Source organism: Zophobas morio, unplaced genomic scaffold (assembly GCF_036711695.1).
Source record: "Zophobas morio isolate AGI-343-1 ecotype UQ-CSIRO unplaced genomic scaffold, CSIRO_AGI_Zmor_V1 ptg000023l, whole genome shotgun sequence".
NCBI lineage: Eukaryota > Metazoa > Arthropoda > Insecta > Coleoptera > Tenebrionidae > Zophobas > Zophobas morio.
The window spans coordinates 5849114-5871002 of record NW_026972128.1 but is presented as its reverse complement, the minus strand read 5'-3'; the positions used below and the strand labels follow the sequence as shown (position 1 = coordinate 5871002).

General features: G+C 32.8%; 1 protein-coding gene across 3 annotated transcripts in view; it reads left to right on the top strand.

Annotated features, from left to right (window-relative positions):
- LOC135134670 (protein toll-like) overlaps window positions 1-21477 on the top strand; it is a 348414-nt gene extending 326937 nt beyond the window's left edge. Inside the window, exons 1-6 of one of the 3 annotated variants that reach the window (XM_064063426.1) lie at window positions 2291-2488; window positions 13388-19424; window positions 19553-20107; window positions 20160-20745; window positions 20794-20955; window positions 21009-21477. In XM_064063426.1, the coding sequence (XP_063919496.1) occupies window positions 20695-20745; window positions 20794-20955; window positions 21009-21464 (669 nt within the window). In that variant the 5' untranslated portion in view covers window positions 2291-2488; window positions 13388-19424; window positions 19553-20107; window positions 20160-20694 and the 3' untranslated portion in view covers window positions 21465-21477. Of the gene's footprint in view, window positions 1-2290; window positions 2489-13387; window positions 20108-20159; window positions 20746-20793; window positions 20956-21008 lie in introns of those variants that run through there. The other 2 variants (XM_064063423.1, XM_064063424.1) reach the window with 2 other exon arrangements.
- Window positions 21478-21889: the final 412 nt, after the last annotated feature.

Here is a 21889-nt window from a genome sequence, read left to right as displayed (position 1 = left end):
GATTTTCTCTCCTCAGATAAAAATGTAGACTTTGAAATGAATGAGTTTTTTCGAAAATTGGAAAAACAATACCTAAACGAAACGTGTTTGCGAAAACAAAGAACAATTTATGTTGTTAAGAACCGAAATTATAGACAAGCCACCACAGCACAAATTATATGTTCTAAGACATTATCTACGTAATTTGGTGACATAATAGGAAGCGAAAACTAGATCACAAATCAAAATAATCACACGGTATAAGGTAAATCAAAATACGTTAATCAGTAGGGTAAATGTGTACAAGAGTGCGCATATGTATAAGAGTACGCACTGATGATTTCTGCTTATTAGTGCCATCTGGGTAAGATGAAGTTATACCATTCACAATCAAATGCTAAACTTGAGATAAAGGTGCAACAGTGACCTGTATATAGTTTATAGTTTGATCGTACTGACGATTTTATGTTTACGCGTTGTGTGGATGTAATTTTTACAGCTCATAGTTTTAGTTTTTTGTAAGGTACGTACCAGTTCTTTTATTTTACAGTAATAATGTTCATTAGCTGTAACTTTTAAGGTGTCGTTATACACTAGCAGTTTTATACTTTCTATACATCAAAAGCTTTTAACTTTGAAAACATTAGGTTATGTACAAATGTACAAGAGTGCGCAATACTTGCGATACGTAGTCTTATAGATACATATGATATCTACTATAATGAATTATTTAACTCTACTACTTTGTACTGCTTCTCAAGTTGTGTGGTGGTGGTTATGGTGATGTTTGTTTTTTAATTTTTACTTCCTGAGCGTAAGCGAATGAAGTATTGTGATCGAGTCCGTCGACCGACTCTCTACTTTTACGTTTTCTCGAATTTCAAGACCCGTAGAGTACGAAGAAATATGGATCCCGTTGTATGTGTAGTCTGTAGTCACTTGTCCCTATTTATTTTCACCTTAGAAATAAAGATTTTTTTCATAAAATGTAATGCGCACTCATAAGCGTTCAAGTGCGCACTCTTGTGCAGTGGACTGTCTAAGAGTGCGGATTTACACATCTTGACAAAAATTGAAATTACTCTTAAAATATAGTGGTCTTGGGACATACAATTAAATATATCTGATCTCTAAACATGTATATGACGAACCCATGTCATAAAATTTGTCTATCCAAAATAATTAAAAAGTTATTGACAGTTTTACACTAAGTGCGTACTCTTGTACACATTTACCCTATCTATTAAATGGCATGAGCGGTCCAATTAAAATAAGTATCATTGTGAAATTCACATATACAAAATAACAAGGTATAATATTATTTACAAAAATTTTGCACTTTCTTCCAAGTGGTGATCAACAAACAACGTCCTCAAGTTGGCATTAGAGGAACAAGCTGTCTTTCTGTTCCCTCGTTTTACGTAGAAGACGCACGTTTTTTATTGTTTCATAACAAGCAATAGCAAAATGTTTGTACGTTCTGTATATAATTTTATTGTTATCTTTAAAAAAGTTGTAAAACATAAAAATCCGAAACTAATAAATCAAGGTGACAATACGAATTAACAAGCCAACGGGGACGGGATTTCACATTTTTGAATAACTAATATTTTTATTCGCTTTTAATCTATTAATAAGAAGACTTTTACGCAGAATTAAAAACAATGGCGTTTACAAATTTTGATATCTCTATTCTTTCTCGAGATATAAAGATTTCAAAACTATTATTGTCTAATTTTATCGGAGCTGTATTAGAAATAAAAACGGTATGTACTAAGGACAAATTTTTGATATCAAAAGAAACTCTGAGACACTGCATATTCGTATAACCAACACAAGTTGTTTTGTATCCATTTCTTGATAAATAACAGTTTAACTTTTTTTTTTAAAAAACATCGCTCTACTAAAACGACTCTATCGCTTTTATAATATTACTTAATTGGAAACTTATCAGCCATAAAAGCTTGAAGACAAGCATTTCTAATTCCATTAGAAGCACCTGGTATTAAATAATCAGGACTCATTTGCACATTAACTTTTGCTGCGCCATCCACTTTGATTAAAAGATATACTGTAAATGTAGATTTGGTCCATCAAAACATAGCACTGGATCTGACGTATACATGAAGATCAAAGTCTGTACCTCCCACAAACATTAGCACCATTCTAGGAGATAAATACTCCAAAATATTAAATTTCCTAGCTTTGTTTCGTTGCTAAATTTCATTTTTGATTGATTTAGTGCTTTAAACCTTCATGTGAATGTTTCTTATCTTTTTTAAACACAGGCACTTTTTAACTGTCACGCTAAAAAATTATTAATTTGTGTGACCACACTTCAGTTGATTCCATTTTTCATAATGGAAGTTGTGTTTTCAAACATTAGTTGTAAGTAAGTGAGAAATTTGTGATAATTTGCAGTTATAACAAACAATTTTGGTGCTGACTTACACAGTGGTCGCTCTTAATGTTATAAACCACGATTTTTGACGGCAAACTTGAAATATGGGTATGTTAACTAGTTTCCGTAAGGAGATATTAATTAAAATCTGACATTACTGTAATCTAACAACAGATCTTAAATAATAAATACTGACCATCTACTTATATTACAGACGGCAAGCAAATTAAAACACTAACCGTTAAATGGTATTCGAAGAAAAATATTAAAAATAACATGATATGTTTTATTAATAATGAGCTAAACATAAATTCGGGGATTATAAATAATTTATCTCTCAATTTGTCATAATAATTTTGACGTAACGTGGACTTTGTCCAACAGTCTGTTTTAATGTTGTACTAAAAGTTGTGCACATTTTTAGATTAAAAAAATTAAAACTATCAAATTAATAATTGATTCTTTTAAAACGTAAAACAAATATTATCAGATTTATTCTTACAGTTCCAGTATCCTAAGATGTTGACATATATTTAAAAAAAAATGGTATCCAAGAACACGAATGCATACATGCATAATGCGTTATAAATATGCATGTGATAGTTTGCAAATATGCAGCATAAAATATCAATAAAAACCACTACAAAGTTGCCTTTTTGCATAAATTATTCGAATAAGTTTAACAAATGAAGTTTTTCATTTGATATTTATTATTTTAATACCTTCCTAATTAAAAACGACAAACATTATAACACTGGAAACATTCATGTAAATATCACCTTGAATCGTCTCAGACTCAAACTTTATCTTTCTTTCTTAAACACCTTTGCGCCGTAGGATGGCCATTTCCCATAATGATAAGTCCAAGTTTTAAATAGATAACAACCGCTACTAAATAACTAAAGACCTAATGTGTGGAACTTATTGTATTATGCTGTATTATGTAAATACGTGAGATATCCCACTTAACACAAAAGGTATTCACAAGAACTAAATACAGCTGATAGAAAACTTATCATCTGAAAAACACCCATAATCACTAAATAATACAAGAAATCACTTGTTGATATGTAACTATCCCACGAACATCCTGTACACATGTTTTGATTAACATAATTCTATAAATTTAACGGAAAACACCAGAAATAAGAGAAATCCTAAATTGCATACAGCTGTTTATCTAATTGCTGATGTCAGTTAGACATATATGTGTATCTTGTGTTATGGACACCGGAGAGGCGTTGTTCTGTTTCTGGAGTTCCTCCATATCAGACATCAAAACACAACACGTTTGACGTTAAAGATGGATTGCGTTAGAATTTTCGTCATAAAAATGTAGTAAGTCATTAAAGTTGCTAATTTCCATAACGGTTTTCACAGTCAGCGTTAATTTGCACCTAGTGGAAATTACCACCAGAGAAACAAGTAATGAGGACAATGAAAATCCGTTAGAAAAATGGAAATTTATTACACTTGCTTTAATGTTCTTTGAATAAGTTTCTTCCCATAGCAGTAATCAAGGCGATTCATCTAAAAATGACATTGTTGCAAAATAATTATAAATCTACATACCGGGATTCCAGATCCTCAATATTTTTAAACTGATAAAATCTAAAGATTGCTTTATTATGACCTGAGTAGCTGGTCTATTGTTTAGGCGATTTGTCTAAAAAGTAATAAATTATTAGGGAGCTCAGAATATACATATAAGTTTCATATTGTAAAGAATGTTGAATGGTCTTTTGAAAGAATTCGGATTTCAGTGAGTGTAATGACACAACTTCAAATTAGAAGCGCGTGGAAAATTCTGAGTATTTGGAGTACACAAATAAACACTTGCTAAAATTAAGCTGATTTAATGCAAAGGAATAAACTCAGGTTGTGTTTTCGCTGAACTACATCCGAAGACTAATGTCGTTTTTTAATTTTGGGCAATAAAAAAGCGGTAAAGGTGCATATGAATGTTTCACGAGCTGGCAGCATAAAGGTGCCGTTCCATTCCAGGCGACATTTTACCGTAATTTATGGTCCGATCTGAGAGTCATCAAATTTCCGAATGGTAATAGTAATGGCCGAACAATTAGGAACGATGGTAAATCGTCCCATTTACATATCGTTTTTATTCGTTTGAATAAATCAAATGGGCAATTAATCGTGTTCCCAATATAAATTAGTACAACATGGCCGTAGAGATACCTTTGTGATAATGCGTCTAGGAAACGAATAAATACATGTTGCAGCCGCTTCACCTGCTCTTTAACAAATTAATTTATAGAATTGATGCGAGATCAGATCGAACGGACCATCTCATGTATATTTATTGCTTTTGTGAGGCATACGTTTCGGTTTGGACATTTTATTTCCGATCCAATGATTCCCCGACAGCCTGAGAAATTGATGTTAGTTATATGCAAGCCGCGATACTGTTCTGCTCTTTCGATATACCACTCGAAAAACCCTTCGGAAACACACAGAGAAAGATCTCATGGACCATTCCGACCATATACACAAAACTTAGACCGTGTTTTCCAGATAATAAAAATCTATGTTTTATGCATGTAAACAAATATCCCGATAGATACGTTTTTGCTTTTCTTTTCTTGTTGCGGGTCGAGCCGAGCCAACGTATCACCTATTCTACTATCTCCTGTTGTTCCGGCTTTAACGAGACCATAGGCGTATCTATGCTTTCCGATCGTTGCAGAAGGAAAAACAAATAAAATTACCATTATAGCTACAATTAGCACGCGAAAAAAGACAACATTTATTCAAAAATATTTTATTGTTTGTGGAAATTTTTCTTCTGCTTGAACTTATATTTAGTCTGACGGTTCTATTTTTGTAAAATATATATTTGACATGTTATTACTAAAGAATTTACGATAAACGTGACGTTATTTTTTCACGTAAAGTTTACAAGATTCCCACACAAAACATACTTTTACGAAAAATATAACAAAAACTGTTCGTTGGAAGAGAAATATTCATACATTACATAACTTTCTTACTTAAAAGTCACGGGACTAATTTAAAGAACTGTATTATGTTAGTTTTTCCGATATTTTGAAAGTTGTACAGTTTATGCAATTTGTTATATTGTCTAGTTTAAAATTAATTACCAAATTACAAATCTATAACTGTTTGAGAGATTTTAGAGGGAAGGAATTTTAAACTTTCAAAAGAAACATGAAAATTATTGTTCGAAGAAATGTGATTTAAGGATTCATTTTCATTAATTCTTACAAATGTTTTACCACGAAAATTGACAACCGTTTTGTAATAATTTTAAGCAAAAAAATAATTTCATCATGGATCTGCCTGCAAATTTTCATACACATATTAGATAATCGCATTAGTAAAACAATAATTAAAAAAAATAGATATGGTAATTAAAGTAGTCTTCATTTCCGTTAAAAATGGAAGTAATAAATCAGATTTTTGTGTTTCCTCTACTATGTACATATAATTAATTTCCTAAGAATACAATAGTTTTAAATAAAGTAATTTAATAGTTTTGGGTTTACACACAAGCAGTAGGTACTTTTACCCTTTTAACAAACCTGTCTAGGGTTAAATTGCTTTTATTCATAAAACCATTTTTTTATTTTCTTTCCATGCTTTTACTCGAACATTCAGTTACAATGGAATGATTATACTTATATTATTTAATTAATTTTTTTTTTTAAATAATCAACTTGTATTAACGTTTAGTCAAAAAATATTTTAGTGAGGCTTTTTTCTGAAATTGAAGACTCTGGTCTTAAAAATTTTAAAACAAGTCCACTTTTCCGAGTTTTTATTTTTATTTTGAAAGAATAAGGTGTTAGATATACAGGGTGAGTCACTAAGCGCGCTCCTCTCGATATTTCATTAACAGTAATTAGAAACAGAAGAAAATTCGTCCAAGGCTATTTCGATTGAACTTCCCTCGCCCTTGAAGTTTAAAAATTTACGTTACAAAATTTGATTTTACGATTTTCGTTAAAAAAACCGCTGTAAAGTAAAAACCAGCGGCATAAATAACACCCCCGCAGCCCCTACACCGAACGGAGAATGTAAAATATATGTATTTAAAGCACTTAACGAAAGGGATAAAATGTCCTTCAGCACTAGGTAACAGCAATCTGAAGCTCAAGTGTTATTCATGTTTATACATCGGAAGAATGTCAGGTGGAAATTAGTTTGATTTGGATGAGTTTGCCTTCTCAGAACAGAGGACTGAAATGATTAATTAAAACACAATCGAACAAAATGTTCTGAATATTATAATTTTTATTTTATTATTATTATATAAAGATGTGCGTATTTTCACATTTTCAAGAAAATGGCGTGGTTCGTTCTTAATTTGACCAATACAAAAATTGTATGACGTCATAAACATAGATAATATACAATGCGAGAGAAAAAGAGAAAAAAAGTAAAAACCGAAAGATCACGCTTGTTGTATAACAGTTAAATAAAATAAACATTGAAATGACGTCATCAAATTGTTGATGGGGATGATTAGCAAAATTTTGGTTAGCATTTGATCATCTATATAATATTTCAAATGTACATATAAAATTTGACAACAATTGGTCCAGTAGTTTCAGAGATTACGTGTGTAATAAAAATACAGACACCAGACAGACAGACGGAAACAGGAGACTAGTTTTCTCGTGCTATAGGGGTCAGTCTTAGCTTACGCTCGGGAAGTTAAAAATTCTGAGAATAAAGTTGTACAGTTTTCAAAGAGCATATATTAAAATTATTTTCAGCTATACAGAGTATTTTGTTTTTAAGACGTAACACAAAACTTAGTTTTTTCAAATAGAATTCCCTGCATATTTTCATACATTCTTAATGACCTCTTTTTAGGATCTAGGTATAACCGTTATTCCAATTTTCTCGAAATTTTTTACAAATAGACGGGCCCAAGAATAAATCGCAATATGGTTATTTTCAAAATGTGGGTTACAATATTTTGTGAAGAAATAAATAAACATACGCGCCTTATTGTGATCTAATTAAAATTGGGTTTTAGTATACAGAGTGCTTATAAAAAAGAAATTACAACAATTTTCAAACATCAATATTTATTATTTTTATTACTGCATCTTATTCTGTTTTCCGCCCTGTTTCATTTTTCTTTCTATAAGTAAATCGCGGACATATATTTTTATAAACACTGTGTATATTACAATTTTATTTCATTGTTACTATAAGAAGGAGTCACCTCTGCATATTTCTCCATAAAATACTGCACCACATTTTTTTGTAACTCTTGCATTGCAGAAAAAATTTAAAAAAATTAGAATAACGTTGCGATGTCGCACCGAAATTTGAAAAATAAAGTGTGTTTATAAAGGGTCTATTAACAATATGTAAAAATATATACGGTATTCTATTTAAAAAAGAAAAACACTGAATGGTATGCTATGGTTCGAAAACAAAGCACTCTATATATTCGAAATTAATTTTAATATATGCTACTCAAAGAACTGCTATAACTTTAGTCTCTGAATCTTTTTTCCATCTCTAATAATTAATGAGATTGTAGGAAAGCAAAGAAAAATGTTGCTTTTCCGGTGGGAATCGAACCGCACGTTTACCGCTTGCCGGGCGGGTGTCCTTACCACTAGATTACGGAGGAGCTTATCTTTCCTCGCTTACTGCTACGTATTATTGTGCCGCCACAAGATATTGAGGACCGCGCGCTTAGCGATACACTCTGTATATTAAATTTATATAATTAATTCCTGTTCTTACCTCATCGACCAATTGCAACGGGTTCCAATTTCACAGTTAGTAGATCGAAATTTTATATTCGTTTTTGACATTTTTGATTTTTTTTTAAACGAAAAATTGAAAAATTAGGTGGACATGGAGGGCATACACCAATTGAACCTCCACCTATGAAATTAAATACAGTTTCGGTTCCTACACTATTTTATGAGCAATAACCAAACTGAAGTCTATTACCTTACAGTTTCAAAATTATATATTTCGGGTGTTCCGTTGAAAAGTCATCAAGTTGGCCTTGATTCTTTTAAACATTGTCAAGTGCTATACCTATGATCGATGATCGATATAAAACTTGTCAAGTGTGCTTTGGATTTTTTTTAATCGTGTTGCCAGCATTGGCGATTTCTGTCATTTTCGTATGAGAAGTGTCACGTTTATTTTTTGAGGTTATGAAAATCAAATACCGCATTCTACATCAAACATAACGTCAAACTGACAGATTTAAATAACATCAGTCAAAAATTGTGATATTGCCACATTTTTTTTGTGCATTTCAAAGCACATTTGACAAGTTTTTTTTAACCATGTGGAATGATACAACTTAACCTCATTTTATCATATAAAAAAATTAATTCAAACTCAAATTGTTTTCTTCTATCAAAAAACCAACGCCAACTTGATGACCTTTTCAACTGAACACCGGTTATGTATTAACATAATTCAAAATTAGGTAGATTTTATAAAGTCATCACACTATTTGAAACATGGTACTTTAAAAAAATCGGTGTTTTGGTGACATCGTTATATATACCAAAGAATCTGTATATCCACCATACTCCAACACATAAATTAGAAAAATGAAAAGTATACATTTTATGGTTTGTCTACAGGATAGTGGAAAATTCGAATCACGGCAGTTCGACTATACAGGGTTAGTCACGAGAGAATTACTTCTGAAAATTATTTTTACGCAACCCAAAATACGAATACCATGTACCATTTGATACTAACTGAATTTAAAATGCAATGCTTAATCCATGGTTGCTTTGAGTTTGGCAATCTCATTTTGACAATTGTGGAAAATGAGGTTACGCGAATGTCCATGGTGGTACCGCAGCCAGTCGGAAATCTCCTCCGGAGCCGCTAATAAATTTGTCAGTGTGCCTCTTGATCTTTTACAACCGATTAATCACGAGAAAATTATTTCTAAAAATTCCTTTTACGGCATTTTATTCAAAGGTCACAACACAAACTCAAACAAGTAAGTAAATAATTTAACTACTAATCTGTTGAAAATGTTGGGTATTTTGGGGGAATGCTACGGCTTTTTTGTAAATGGATGGCCGAAGAAGTCCAGAGGTTGCAGATTTGCGCTTCGAAGAGGCTCTAGGTGACGCAGAGATGGCGAATTAACACATGCACATTAGCGGCGAACAACATTGTTAGAGCACTTACGGCTTCATAGCCCAGATTGATCTGATTGTATGTCGTCGATCCAATGGGGCTCTAGAGGCGAGTCAACGATGGAAAAAAATGTTAAAAATTAATTAACGTCAAAGTGACACTGCCAAAGTCAAAGCAATCATGGATTAGGCATTTCATTATAAATTTAGATAATATCAAGTGGTACAGGGTATTAGTATTTTGGGTTGCGTAAAAATAATTTTCAGAAGTAATTCTCTCGTGACTAACCCTGTATTTGCAAAGACATTACTAATTAAAATTTGTACAATAACTCGTAACCTTTATCACAGAAGAACTGATCATCCCATCTGTGGTAGAACACAAATATGGTAAATTTCGTGCCCTTGTGTTAGATCCAAAACACTTGCAGAGTTTTAGAAAAAAAATAGATGAAAATTAGATTCGTTCTTGGAAGGTTCCCACTATAGGGCGACACTTACGTATTAATCAAAGTTACCTATAATTTTATGCTTTCTACTTTTTGTTTTAGGTAATACTATTCAGTATAATACATCAAAAATAAAATTATTACACATTCTCTAAACAATTTATTTTAAAGTGAAATGTGCTTGTTTTTTGTAATAGTTTATTTTTACTATTAAGTAGATCAAGGTTACAAATATTTGAATCAGTCTTGTTTTTCGTTGCAAATTTTGGCGAACTTGTCAGTGTTATACAAACAAGTTAGCTTAATTAACAGTCACTTTCCAAATTAACAAATTACTGAAAACAGTGAAACAATATTTCAAAGAAATAAAAAAAAAGTGTTAATTAATTATCGGATGAAGTGGTTTTTATTACAGTCAGTACTCCAACAATATAACGCCAATTTTTCATTTTTAAAACTATGTAGTTAAAAATGGGAGAAATAATAAATTAATTCATCACCATCCGTAAAATATTGTCCACCTATTTATATTATATTTCTGTATGCTTCCTGCAGTCGACGTTAATTCTTTTTCAAAAGCTTTCATGTCCGTTGTAATAAACCTATAGTATAATTTAGAATTATAAATACTAACTTCACTCAGGGTACAATTCTTAGTACCTACTGTAGGAATTATCATTATATTAGATATATTATACAGCAACATTTGTCCCTAGGCACCCTTGAGATGTATAAGGGTGGAAGAACATGTTGTATAGACAATCGTCATGAAAGGCTACCATTAGTTACCTGAGGGAATGCTGGCTATTGGAGGATCGTTTAATTTTGTGTGAAATGGGCCGTCGAGGGTAATAGCAGGTCTCCCGGACAAATAAATAAGAAGTTGAGTGTTCGATCAAAGCCCGCACCATATTTCTGACGTTCGGTGAGCTTGAACGTTTAATTTCCGAATGGTAGGAATAATGTCTGTAATAATATTCTATTAATGTATAATTTTGTGGAAACCGATAATTGCAGGTTCGGCTTAGCCGAGAGCTGTCATTCTGACGGGCCGTCAGGTAGAAAAGGCAGCCGGTGCTGCTCCATGAATTATAACTTCGGCCTATTTTTAGTCATAACTTCAGAGCCGAATGTTTTTCCTTATTTACCTGTCGCTGCGGTCAGACTTATTTCTCTAATTTATTGCGACAGCTCACTATTTGTTGGGACAGTGGAGGGACATCTCGCAACCACCGACAGTAATTCATCTCGGACAGCAAAAAATGATAAGTAGATGGTATTGCTTGTAAACCGCAGCATTAGACAACAATGGTGTGTTAATTTTGACGTACGACCCATTAAGAGACGCGCGAACGAATCGGGCCTCAACATCACATTTTCCGACGCTAACAATAAATTATGAGCCAAATCGAAACTGTGAATGATTGGGTTTGCACACAAAAAATTACCTCAAAAGTATTCATCATAATATCGAGCTTGTCGAACTTGTCGGAAATAGCAGCTCTTCAGCATTTGGGAGCATGATTCATCAGGATTCTTCTCAAGATCAAGGACACTATTGTACTCAGCATGTGTGACGAATCGGTACTAAACTGTTCAGCAGGTTGAAATTATTTTGAGAGCTACTGTAGGAAAAAATAAAGTAGAAACCAACAACTACCGCAGAGATAACATAATGCCGTTTGTAATGAAACATTCACTGAAAAGATACCTGAAAAGCGTAACAAAGGATGCAGTTTATCGAGTTCTATTAAAAGCCAAAAAACACTGAGGCGTACCAAGCATGATTCGTCTATTTGAAGCTTGTAAGACCTGACAATAACACAATTTTTGTTATTAAAAAAAAAAAGCCAAAGTTGATTTTTGTAGTATGTTTAATTGACGTTTCACAACTTGCCGAGTACGAAGAGGTCGGTCCCCCACTTCCGTCCGTCATTTGTTTGTTTACAATTTTATTAGACAAGCAAATCCAAAACTACCGACTTTATGAAAGTTCAGGTGTACGTACACTTTATTATTATTATCGCGCAGATGCTAACAAAAATTTGCTGACGTCATCTCGCTTGCAATTTATGCTGTAACGTGCTCCTGTGTTTGCGACTTAATAATGTAGTGATATTTTTGACTTTTTGTGAAAAAAAATTAAAGAAGAAATGATAAAAAGACGGGCTTATCAAAACTGAAATAAGTTATGTACGCTTCCATAATAAGGAGCGTAACAGACACTTCAAAAATGGTAATGTTGAAAAAACGTATATGGTGATGATGGACTTACGTCATTTAATCGTCACGTGTTTGTTTGATGGCTTCTTAATTGGGCCATGAGCGATTTTATAGCGTCTGAAATTTAGAGTAGTGTTTAAGATTAAACAAATCAAAATAAACAATGGTGCCGTAAAATAAGGCGTTTATTCATCAGGATGAAACACGGCCATCTTTCAGACATAATGAATTCATAGAAGTGAGTGAATGCATGTAGTTTGCATAGGCTCAAAGAGCACATTATGCAGACTATGTGAAACGAAAACAGCCTTATCTGTTGGAGTAGTTTGCTCTGGCCGGAAACGTAGGGGTGGCGGGCGAGAAGGTGTTCCACCCCCGCTTCGCAACGACTTACGATGCACTTCCGGCCGCACACTGTGCCCTCGATGGCCAAGATTGGCCGAAGAGTCAGGACGTCGCCAAAAAATTTGTAAAAATTAACGGTTATGGACAACAGAATTTGAAAAAAAAAATTGTGGACATTTTTGAAGTAACTGTTCCTAAGGTTGAAGAAAATTAAAATTGTTCTTTCTTTTGAATGATTTTGTGAATAAAAATATCTCGTTTTGAACAATAATAATAATAACACAATTTTGTAGGAAAGCGACGGAGTGAGCGAGTTATTTAACTAGATTGTACAGAACCAGTTTAAAAAAATATTGAAAGAAATATTTCAAAGATAGGGTAAAAGAAACTAGAGGAATAAACGTCGATAAACAAATTATAACTAAAAAATAAGTAAGTATCGTAAAATGCACATGATGTTTATTCCGAATGATCGGCTAAAATTTCTATACAATTTTCTCCCGTATGTAAGAAAAGTTTATTCACACTTGATTGGCTTCAGATTGCGCCAAACAGAGAATTTTATTTTTTAAATAACACAATCTCTTTGTTTACTATTTTTTTTATTCAATGAGTTGGTTAAAATTTTTAGCAAATTTCAATGAATTTCGGACGTAATTCACTTTGTATTTAAAAAATTAAATAAATTCACTGATCGTTTCATATTCACAAATACTCGAGTAAAAACTTCCAGCAAAACACTTTCACACTCTTGTATGATTCTCACTTTTAGATCTTCAATTGTATCCACTCGTTGTTCAAAAATAGTGTTTTTCAAAGTCGGAAACAAGATATAATCTGTTAATCTGACGGTGTCGAATCAGGTGATCGAGGTGGATGGATATGGTCTGTGTGGAAGCAAGTTAAACAGTCGTTATAAAATTCCCGTAGCAAATGCAAGCTTGTTTGAGCTGTATGAGCTGTTGCGCCATCATGCTGAAATATTCATTCAGAAATTTTTCAGGACCAAGCTGGTGAATAAATTCTTGCAATATGTTCTGATGTCTCGCAGCTCTAACTGATTTCTCGAAGAAAAAGGGCACAAACAGTTATCTGGGAGCACACCAAACTCCATTGTTTTGCGGATATAAAAACATTTCTTCAAAATAATGAGGATTTTCTGCACTCCACATCCTCATATTTTGCGAGTTTACGTACCCTGATAAATGAAACCAGGTTTCATCACCAATATTTATATACTTAGTTTAAAAACAAAAAAAAAATCGCTGCAATCGTTAATTGCTTACTTTCAATATATGTATTTGTTGTGTATGTGTCTTTTTTAACTAGTGAGAATATCAGATCATAGCTATGAAATTATTCTACTGCCATCTTTTTTTAAGTCATCTTTCCTTTTAAGTCTGAAAGAATTTTAGAAGTTTCCTGTGTTTTATTTTTGAAAGTAGGTATATGAAAAGATCTTGGGGTCCCTGTGCTTTGTTTTCGGAAGGATTGAAAAAACCTGTGGGTCTTGAAAAGAGTCTGAAAAATCCTTGGAGTCGCCTGGTGTACTTTTTCTAATAATACAAAATGCTCTTTGGATTCCTTATTTTTGATCTTCAAATCTGAAATAATTTCAGAAGCTTTTCGTGTTTTGTGTTTGAAAAAGGTGGAAAAAATTGTTAGGGGCCCCTAGTGTTTTAAATATATGAAAGATACTTCGGGGAGTCCCTTGAGTTTTATTTTTGAAAGAATGTGTAAAAATCTCAGATATACTTCTGTCTTATTTAATTATTGGAGTTTTAACTCCTTTCTTTTTGTATTATAGAAAACGTATACGACGTGCGCCGGAATAGGATGTCGAGTTCGATACCGACATCTGAACTAAGTCTGAACAAATAAAAAAAGTATATTTTATAATAAACAACAATTGGCAATACATACAATCATCATTATTAATCATCATTTTGATAAAAAATACAAATGCGACATATTTTTGGTTTTTATTATTTTTTAAGAGAAAATTAATGATTTCGCCGTGTATACGTGTTCAATTTATATAAATTGATAACGCAGAGTTTAAATTCCATCCGTGCGTCCCTGGGTCGACGCACTCTTTTTTTATTTATTTATTTCTTTTTTTGAAACAGTGAAAGAATCTTAGAAATCCTTGTATTTTGTTTTCGAGAGAGTTTGAAACAATAATGTTTCCTTGTTTAGAGGTGCTCGATGTGCTTTTTTTTTAATAATATGGAAGAATCTTTGGGTTCCTGCATGTTTTTAAAAAAAAAATCATGAATCTATGGTATTTTGTTTTTGAAAGAGTTAGAAAAAACCTTAGGGGCCTCTAGTGTTTTATATAGGTATGTATATGAAAGAACATGTGGGTTTCCTGCTGCTTATTATCGAAAGCATGTTAAAAACTTGGGAATTCCTGTTTTGGGGTCGTGTTTTATTCCTAAGAGCATTTGGAAAAAAAATGGATCTCAGTGGTGTTTTTTATGAGTTTGAAAGAATCTGAGAGCTCCATGGTGTTTTATTTTTGAAATATTTTTAATAGATCTTGGGGTCCCTGTGTTTTGATTTTGATAATTCAAAAGACTTGAAGGTTTTGTTATTTTGGTTTTGAAAGATTTTGGAAGGCCCTTGGAGGGCTCTGGTTTACTTTTTCTAGTAATCCAAACGATCCTTTGGGTTTTTAATCTTTTGTTCTTTAAATATGAAAGAAATTTCAGGAACCTCTTTTCGTGTTTTGTTTTTGAAAAAGTTAGAAAAAATTGTTAGGGGTCTGTAGTGTTTTAAGTATATGAAAAGTTCTTCGGCGCTTCGTGTGTTTGAAGGAATGAAAAAAATCTCGAGATCCTTGTGTTTTAGTTTTTTTTTTTTTGACGCAAAACAATCTTAGAAGTTGCTTATGCCTTGTTTTTGAAAGGGTTTTGAAATATTCTTAAAAGAACCTGATGTGTGTTTTTTTTTAATATGAAAGAATCGTTGGGTTCCCTTGGTGTTTTTTAAGGATTTGAAAAAAGATCACGAATGTCTCGTGTTTATTTTTTTAAGGCTTCTATAAAGCTCTCGAACCTCTGGTGTTTTATTTTTAAAAGAGTTTGCAAAAACCTTGAAGTCTCGTAATGTCTTCTTTTTAAGAATATCAGAGAATGTTCTTTGTGTTTTGAAGAATTCTGGAGGCCTCTGGTGTTTTGTTTTTAAATAAATTTCAAAGAATCTTTTGGGCTTCATCACTGATAAAAAACACTGTAAAATAGCCTTCGTGCATCGGTGGTTGCATACTTCCAATATAGCTATATGTTGGTTGTTCTTTTTTTAAATTGGTGAGAATACGATATGACATGACAAGTCAAAACTTACTTTGAAAGCGTTCTTAAAGATGTATGGGGGCTATCATCTATAAACTGTCGGACTTTTCTGAGAGCCTCGGGAGTTCGTTTTGTTATTGTGCGACTTCCTGATTTCCTCTTAATACTACCATCAAAATAATGCATGACTAAATGTCCTTAAAAAATTAGCTTGAAAAACAACAAAAGCATGAAAACAGGGTTGAGCTTCATACACATATGGATAGTTTTGAGTCACTCTCAAATTAAAATGTAACTGTAAAGAAGACTGACTTTCGCAGAAAATTGTATGATCAATAAGCGAAACTCAAACCACAATAAGGCAAGATTATAGGCAACCCACCACAACCCAAGTTGTATGTTCTATAAACGAAACCAAAGAAGTCCTGTAGTGAAATCTATCTAAAATATTTTAGATTACAAGTTTACTTTAAACAAGCTTTGTGTGCAGCAGAGGGTAACCGATACGCAATAACTTTGCAAATAACTTCATTAGTTTTCAAGCATGCAGAGTATCATTATTGCCCGTACTATTTTTAACATCACGTATACGAATTTTCTAAGAACACATAAAATTTTACCAGTTTTCAGAAATCAAATAAAGTCTTCAGAAATTAGCGACGGAAGTTTAAGTAAATGTCGCTACAAGTTTAAGTCAGTTTTGAGCTACTTCAATTTTTTTATTTTTATTTTTACCATCACTTATCGGAAATAACTTCTTGAAAATCCCAACAAAAAAGAATTTGTGTTATTCAATGAAAAAAATACTACTAATAAAAGTGCAAACATGTTAAGTGAATGTAATATTGGGGCCAGACAAGAGGTTACCTACTTAAGAAACTATAAATAGTTGATTGAACATTTTTTGGCGCTTTACGTAATCGTTGTAAAAAGTTCATTATATTTGGATTCCTTACGCATAGTTAAATACACTCATTGTGTAGGTAGTTTTCTGAAATTTTTCCTTATACAGTTTAGTGAACGCCAATTAGAGCTTTTCTGACATGATAACGCTTATTTGCGCTGTTTTGATCATTTATGTAATGGACAAAAAAATTAAAGCTTTTTGAGAATCAGCAAAATCTTATTAAAAACGAAAATAGTCTTGTTCTTACTTCCGTAAACTACTAAGACTCCTAAAGCTACGACGGCAAGCTTGTGGGTGTTGCACCACCACCCCCACATAGCACCGCCCCCATGCACTTCCGGCACACGCTGCTCCTCAAGCCCAAGATTTGCCCAAGAAAATCGGAGCACGATCGACTTTCTCCCGAAAAACAAACCGTAAATTAAAATCGAGCGCTTTACTTAGCAAACATATGTCAAAACAGGGTCATAATTTTCGGGAAACAGTCCGGGGAGTGAATTATGGCCTTCGCTAGAATGTTTTCCTAGTGTACGCCACTGCCAAACCCAAATACCATCTCAAGGGTGGTCGAATAACTGACCCAAAACTCTATTTAAAAGTCGTGTTGTGTCCGTCGGGAAACTCCCTGCTGAGCAACTTTTCACCCCGATGGCCATTGAAAATGGAGGCGGCGCACCCTGTGTGATGGAGGAGTATAACTAACGATGCAATCTTAAATTACGTGTACCATGTATATGTGGAAAGGCTATAGAGGAAATGGGAAATGCTAATGCCGTAATGCAGTGGCCATAAAACTCTATCTGCATGCATAGAACGGCTTAATTCGACCGAGACGAACACCGACGGTGAAGGGACAGGCCCTTAGCGTACTCGATCGAAAAACAATTTCGTAATGGTATGAAATCAGTCGGTCGGCTATCTCATTTCCTATTATTTTAATCAGTTTTGGCGAGATTCGGTTGCTGCAGCGAGGCCAAGGAGGTTTCATTTTCCAACCAACTATAATTGTACTTATTATTAAGATTTAAACTTATGCGTATGTGTTACAATTTTTGTTTTAATAAAAGACAATAACGTAACATAATGAGCAAATCATATAAAATAGGTGTACAGGTGGCAACAATAAATTGTGGTCGTTAATGTCACATTAGAACACTTTCCATTGTATTAAAAATGGCAATGAAATTAAAAATTTAAATTAACCAGGTATAACCAATAGTTCGAGTTTTAGTTTAAAAGTTACTTGCGTAGTAATTTTTTGCACTAAGAAAAATTAAGATGTTTAATTATTACAGAGATTTATGTATTTGTGAAACAGTGACCATGATACTACTTGATACTAACTGACTAATTTATAGTTTTTACAAATGCTTGCCATTTGTTTGGGATAGTTTGCTATGTAATTAATTTCGAAACTAATATCATCATCATTAACATGTTATTTTTTTTTGCTTTTTAAACTGTAAATAATCAACTTTTAGACACTGTCTACTACACTGTGGAGAGTGTTACAGGGATTTATTTAAATAAAACGGCTTAAAAACTATATATATATTCAAGAATAAATTCGAGGGAATTGCTAATTTTGTTTATTTTTTTCTGATAATATTATCATTATTCATTGTTATAAGAACTGATTGTCTCTTTTGTGTCATCGATGTTTTACACGACCGTAAAATAAAAACATGACACTGATATAGAAATAAAAGACAGCTATAAAAAATTCCTTTTGAACACTAGTAGTAACAGAAAGTTCTTTGGCACAATTATCAAAATGATAAGTTTATCAAAGTACCATTTACTTTATTTGAAAGCAGTATTCGTGGTATTGATCAGAATTTTGTTTTGAGTATGTAATGGTGAAACTTCCTGTACATCAGGTATGTAGACATCCCGCATAAATGACAAAGTGTAAAATCTTATTCCACAGTACCTCTCCATTAAAAATTAATGTGTGGTGCAAGTTTCGACAGACTTTAAAGCTTATTGAATTATCACAAAACCCGACAATGAAACAAAATGTTTTCAGCAAAGAAAAGGGGAAATGACATTTCTTCACCCAATCGAGTACTACTAAGGTGGTGGTTTCGAAATGACAGTCACACCTACAAATGAACTCACTATTCAGTGCCCATTTAGACACATTTAAAATGCATAGAATGCCAAAAATTCAACTGCAAAAAATCAACCTTTTGACGTTTAAATCGTGTCCGTCGCCTGAAAACGGTTTTCAAGCGGTGTTAGATTGGTTTTCGACGACGAAACTAATAGTGCTCGAAATTGAACAACAAGTTAATCCTGAAAAGTTGACAAAAAAAGTGTTTCAAAATTTTCAGTTCTTGAGATACTTGAAACTGGGAAACAATAGATTTAAAGTGTTGGAAGAAGACATTTTCGCAAATATCCCGAATTTATTCGCACTGGAATTACGACACAATAATCTAACACAACTGAGTACAAAGCTGTTTGAAGAATTACGCGTTTTGGAATGGTTGGATCTGGCAGATAATAAAATAGAAAAGAAACCTTGCGGTTTATTTCGTTCTCTCAAAAAATTACAATATTTACATTTGTGGGGCAATAAAACTAAGTTTTTAGACGAATGCTCTTTTCAACGACTTTCTGATTTGAAGTTTCAATGACTTTCTGACAATGTGTTCAAAGATTTACGACAACTGATGAATCTAAGTTTAGCAGGTAATAAAATTAATGCTATTTAGTCAAATATGTTCAGATATGGTGCAAACCTGCACTCTGTGATATTGAGAAATACTCGTAATCCTAATCTTATTGTCGGCGAATACTTACTTGTTTTATAATTTCAGTTTATTACAAAAAATAGATTTGTCGAATTGCAATTTGGGAAATACATATTTCCGAAAACATTTTTGGAAATTCAAGAAAGATGAGAATCGTCGATCTGAGAAATAATAATCTGAGGGAAATTCCGCAAAACTTGTTCCGAGATCTTTTTTGTTAGAAAAAATTGATATCTCTCACAATCGAATCAAGGGCGTTGAAAATACGTTCACTTCTTTAATAAAACTAAAAATACTTTTTTTGCAACACAACGTCATTGAAAATATTACTGAAAATACGTTTTCTGATTTGGTTCGTCTTGAAGAATTGAATCTTGAGCAGAATAAAATTAAATATATAAATCCAATGGCTTTTTATAATAATAGTTACTTGAGAATAATTAATTTGTCAAGAAATTTGTATTCTGGAGAAGACACACTATACTCAAGAATTTGGTGTATCTGGAAGCAGTAGATTTCAGTTATAATTTTATAGATCAAATTGAAAAAGTTATAACACTGGATAACAAAGTAATGTTGGAAACTTTAAACTTAAGAGGAAATTTCATCACTAAGGTCACGGTAAGTACGCACCAACTTTTCATTTCCTTCAAATAATTATTAAAAATTTTAGCTCAGTTACTTGGAAGGTCCTGGAGGAGTGGATATAGATCTAACATTCAACAATATAACTGTAGTCAGCTTCAAGAATATCGATCGTGAGAATGGTACTAATAATTCCATACTTCGTCTAGGGCATAATCCCCTTCATTGTGACTGTCACAATTACGACTTATTCAAATATTTTAATGGTGAAGTGTCAGATAATGTGTTGATGAAGTTTGACATTAGAACTGAAAACGTGGCGTGTGCTACACCTAAAATACTCAGAAAAAAAACTCCAAAAATTTTAAAATTGTGGTCTTTGGTCTGTCCGCTTGAAAACCTTACTATAAAAACAGGTTGTTCTGAAATTTGTGAGTGCAGTTGGAGACCATTCGACGGATCAGTTATTATAGACTGTGCTAACAGAAATTTGGACAAAGTTTCCCAAAATTGTGACGAATAGTTTCAGGTGGATTAATTTCAGTAATATCGAAATAAATGTGACAAATAACAACATAGCTGTAATAAATCTGACCAAATACGATGAGATCACTAGACTTTACATGTCCCACAATAAACTCAAAACCATTGCTGGAATACCAAGGAGATTAAAAGTATGAGTCTATATCCACTGTTTTCTTACAACTAATTGACTTTTATAGGTTTTAGAACTTGATCATAACCATTTGTCAGCGCTAAGTTCTGATTTTCTCCGTACTTTGGACACATCTCATTTAGTTAACGTCAGTTTGAAACACAACCCTTGGATTTGTACCTGTGGTTCTGAAGTTTTGACAAATTTCGTTCGAAAGCACGCAAAAATCGTGAGATTTAATTAAACAAAAACAGTAAAACTTTTTAATTTTTTACTTTTTAGATGGATTTTAAGCAAATTTATTGTTCCAACAGCACGATTCCTCTTGTTAGTTTAAACCAGAGCGACCTTTGCAAAGATATTACCCTAATCGTTACTGTTGTCGTAATATCCCTTTTGTTATTGCCAGCAGTATTCTCTGCCTTATTTTACAAATTTCAACAACCAATAAAAGTTTGGATGTTTTCTAAAAACTTATGCTTGTGGTGGGTTGCAGAAGAAGATTTAGACAGGAATAAAGTTTTCGATGCTTTCATCTCCTACTCCTCCAAAGACGTAGATTTTTTTGTAGAAACTTTAATACCAGAGTTAGAAAAAGGACCAGAAGATTATAAACTTTGTGTAGATTTCCGCAATTGGACTCCCGGAGAATTGATTAGTTCAAGTGAAGTCAAATCTATAAATGAATCGAAACGACCGATTATTATTCATTCGCAGAAGTTCTTGAAGAGTGTTTGAGGACTTGCTTAACTAGGACTTGATTAACCTATTTTTCAAGATTTGAACAGGTCTTCTTAAGACTACGATAGTAGCAATTTATAATTTTATTTCCAAAATCTACAGGAAAACCCGTTATAAATTAAAAAAAAAGTTTGAATTGGGTGTCCGGTGATTTAACCCCTCGGGACATCACTCCTGAAAATGTCCATCATATATCCACCCATAGAACACATGCATAATACATCGAAATGCGCCCGAAAATCGAAAAGAATGATGTAAGTGTACAGTAGATCAAAACCTGCCTCGCATGTATGCATATCCGAAGCGGTGGCCATAAATACTAGCTAACTGTGTACACATACCCTGTGCGTTTGTTCGGGGGCGGTTCGCCGGCGGCGTTCATGCATCATTATATAAAGTGCAGCTGTTATCAGAATTATTAC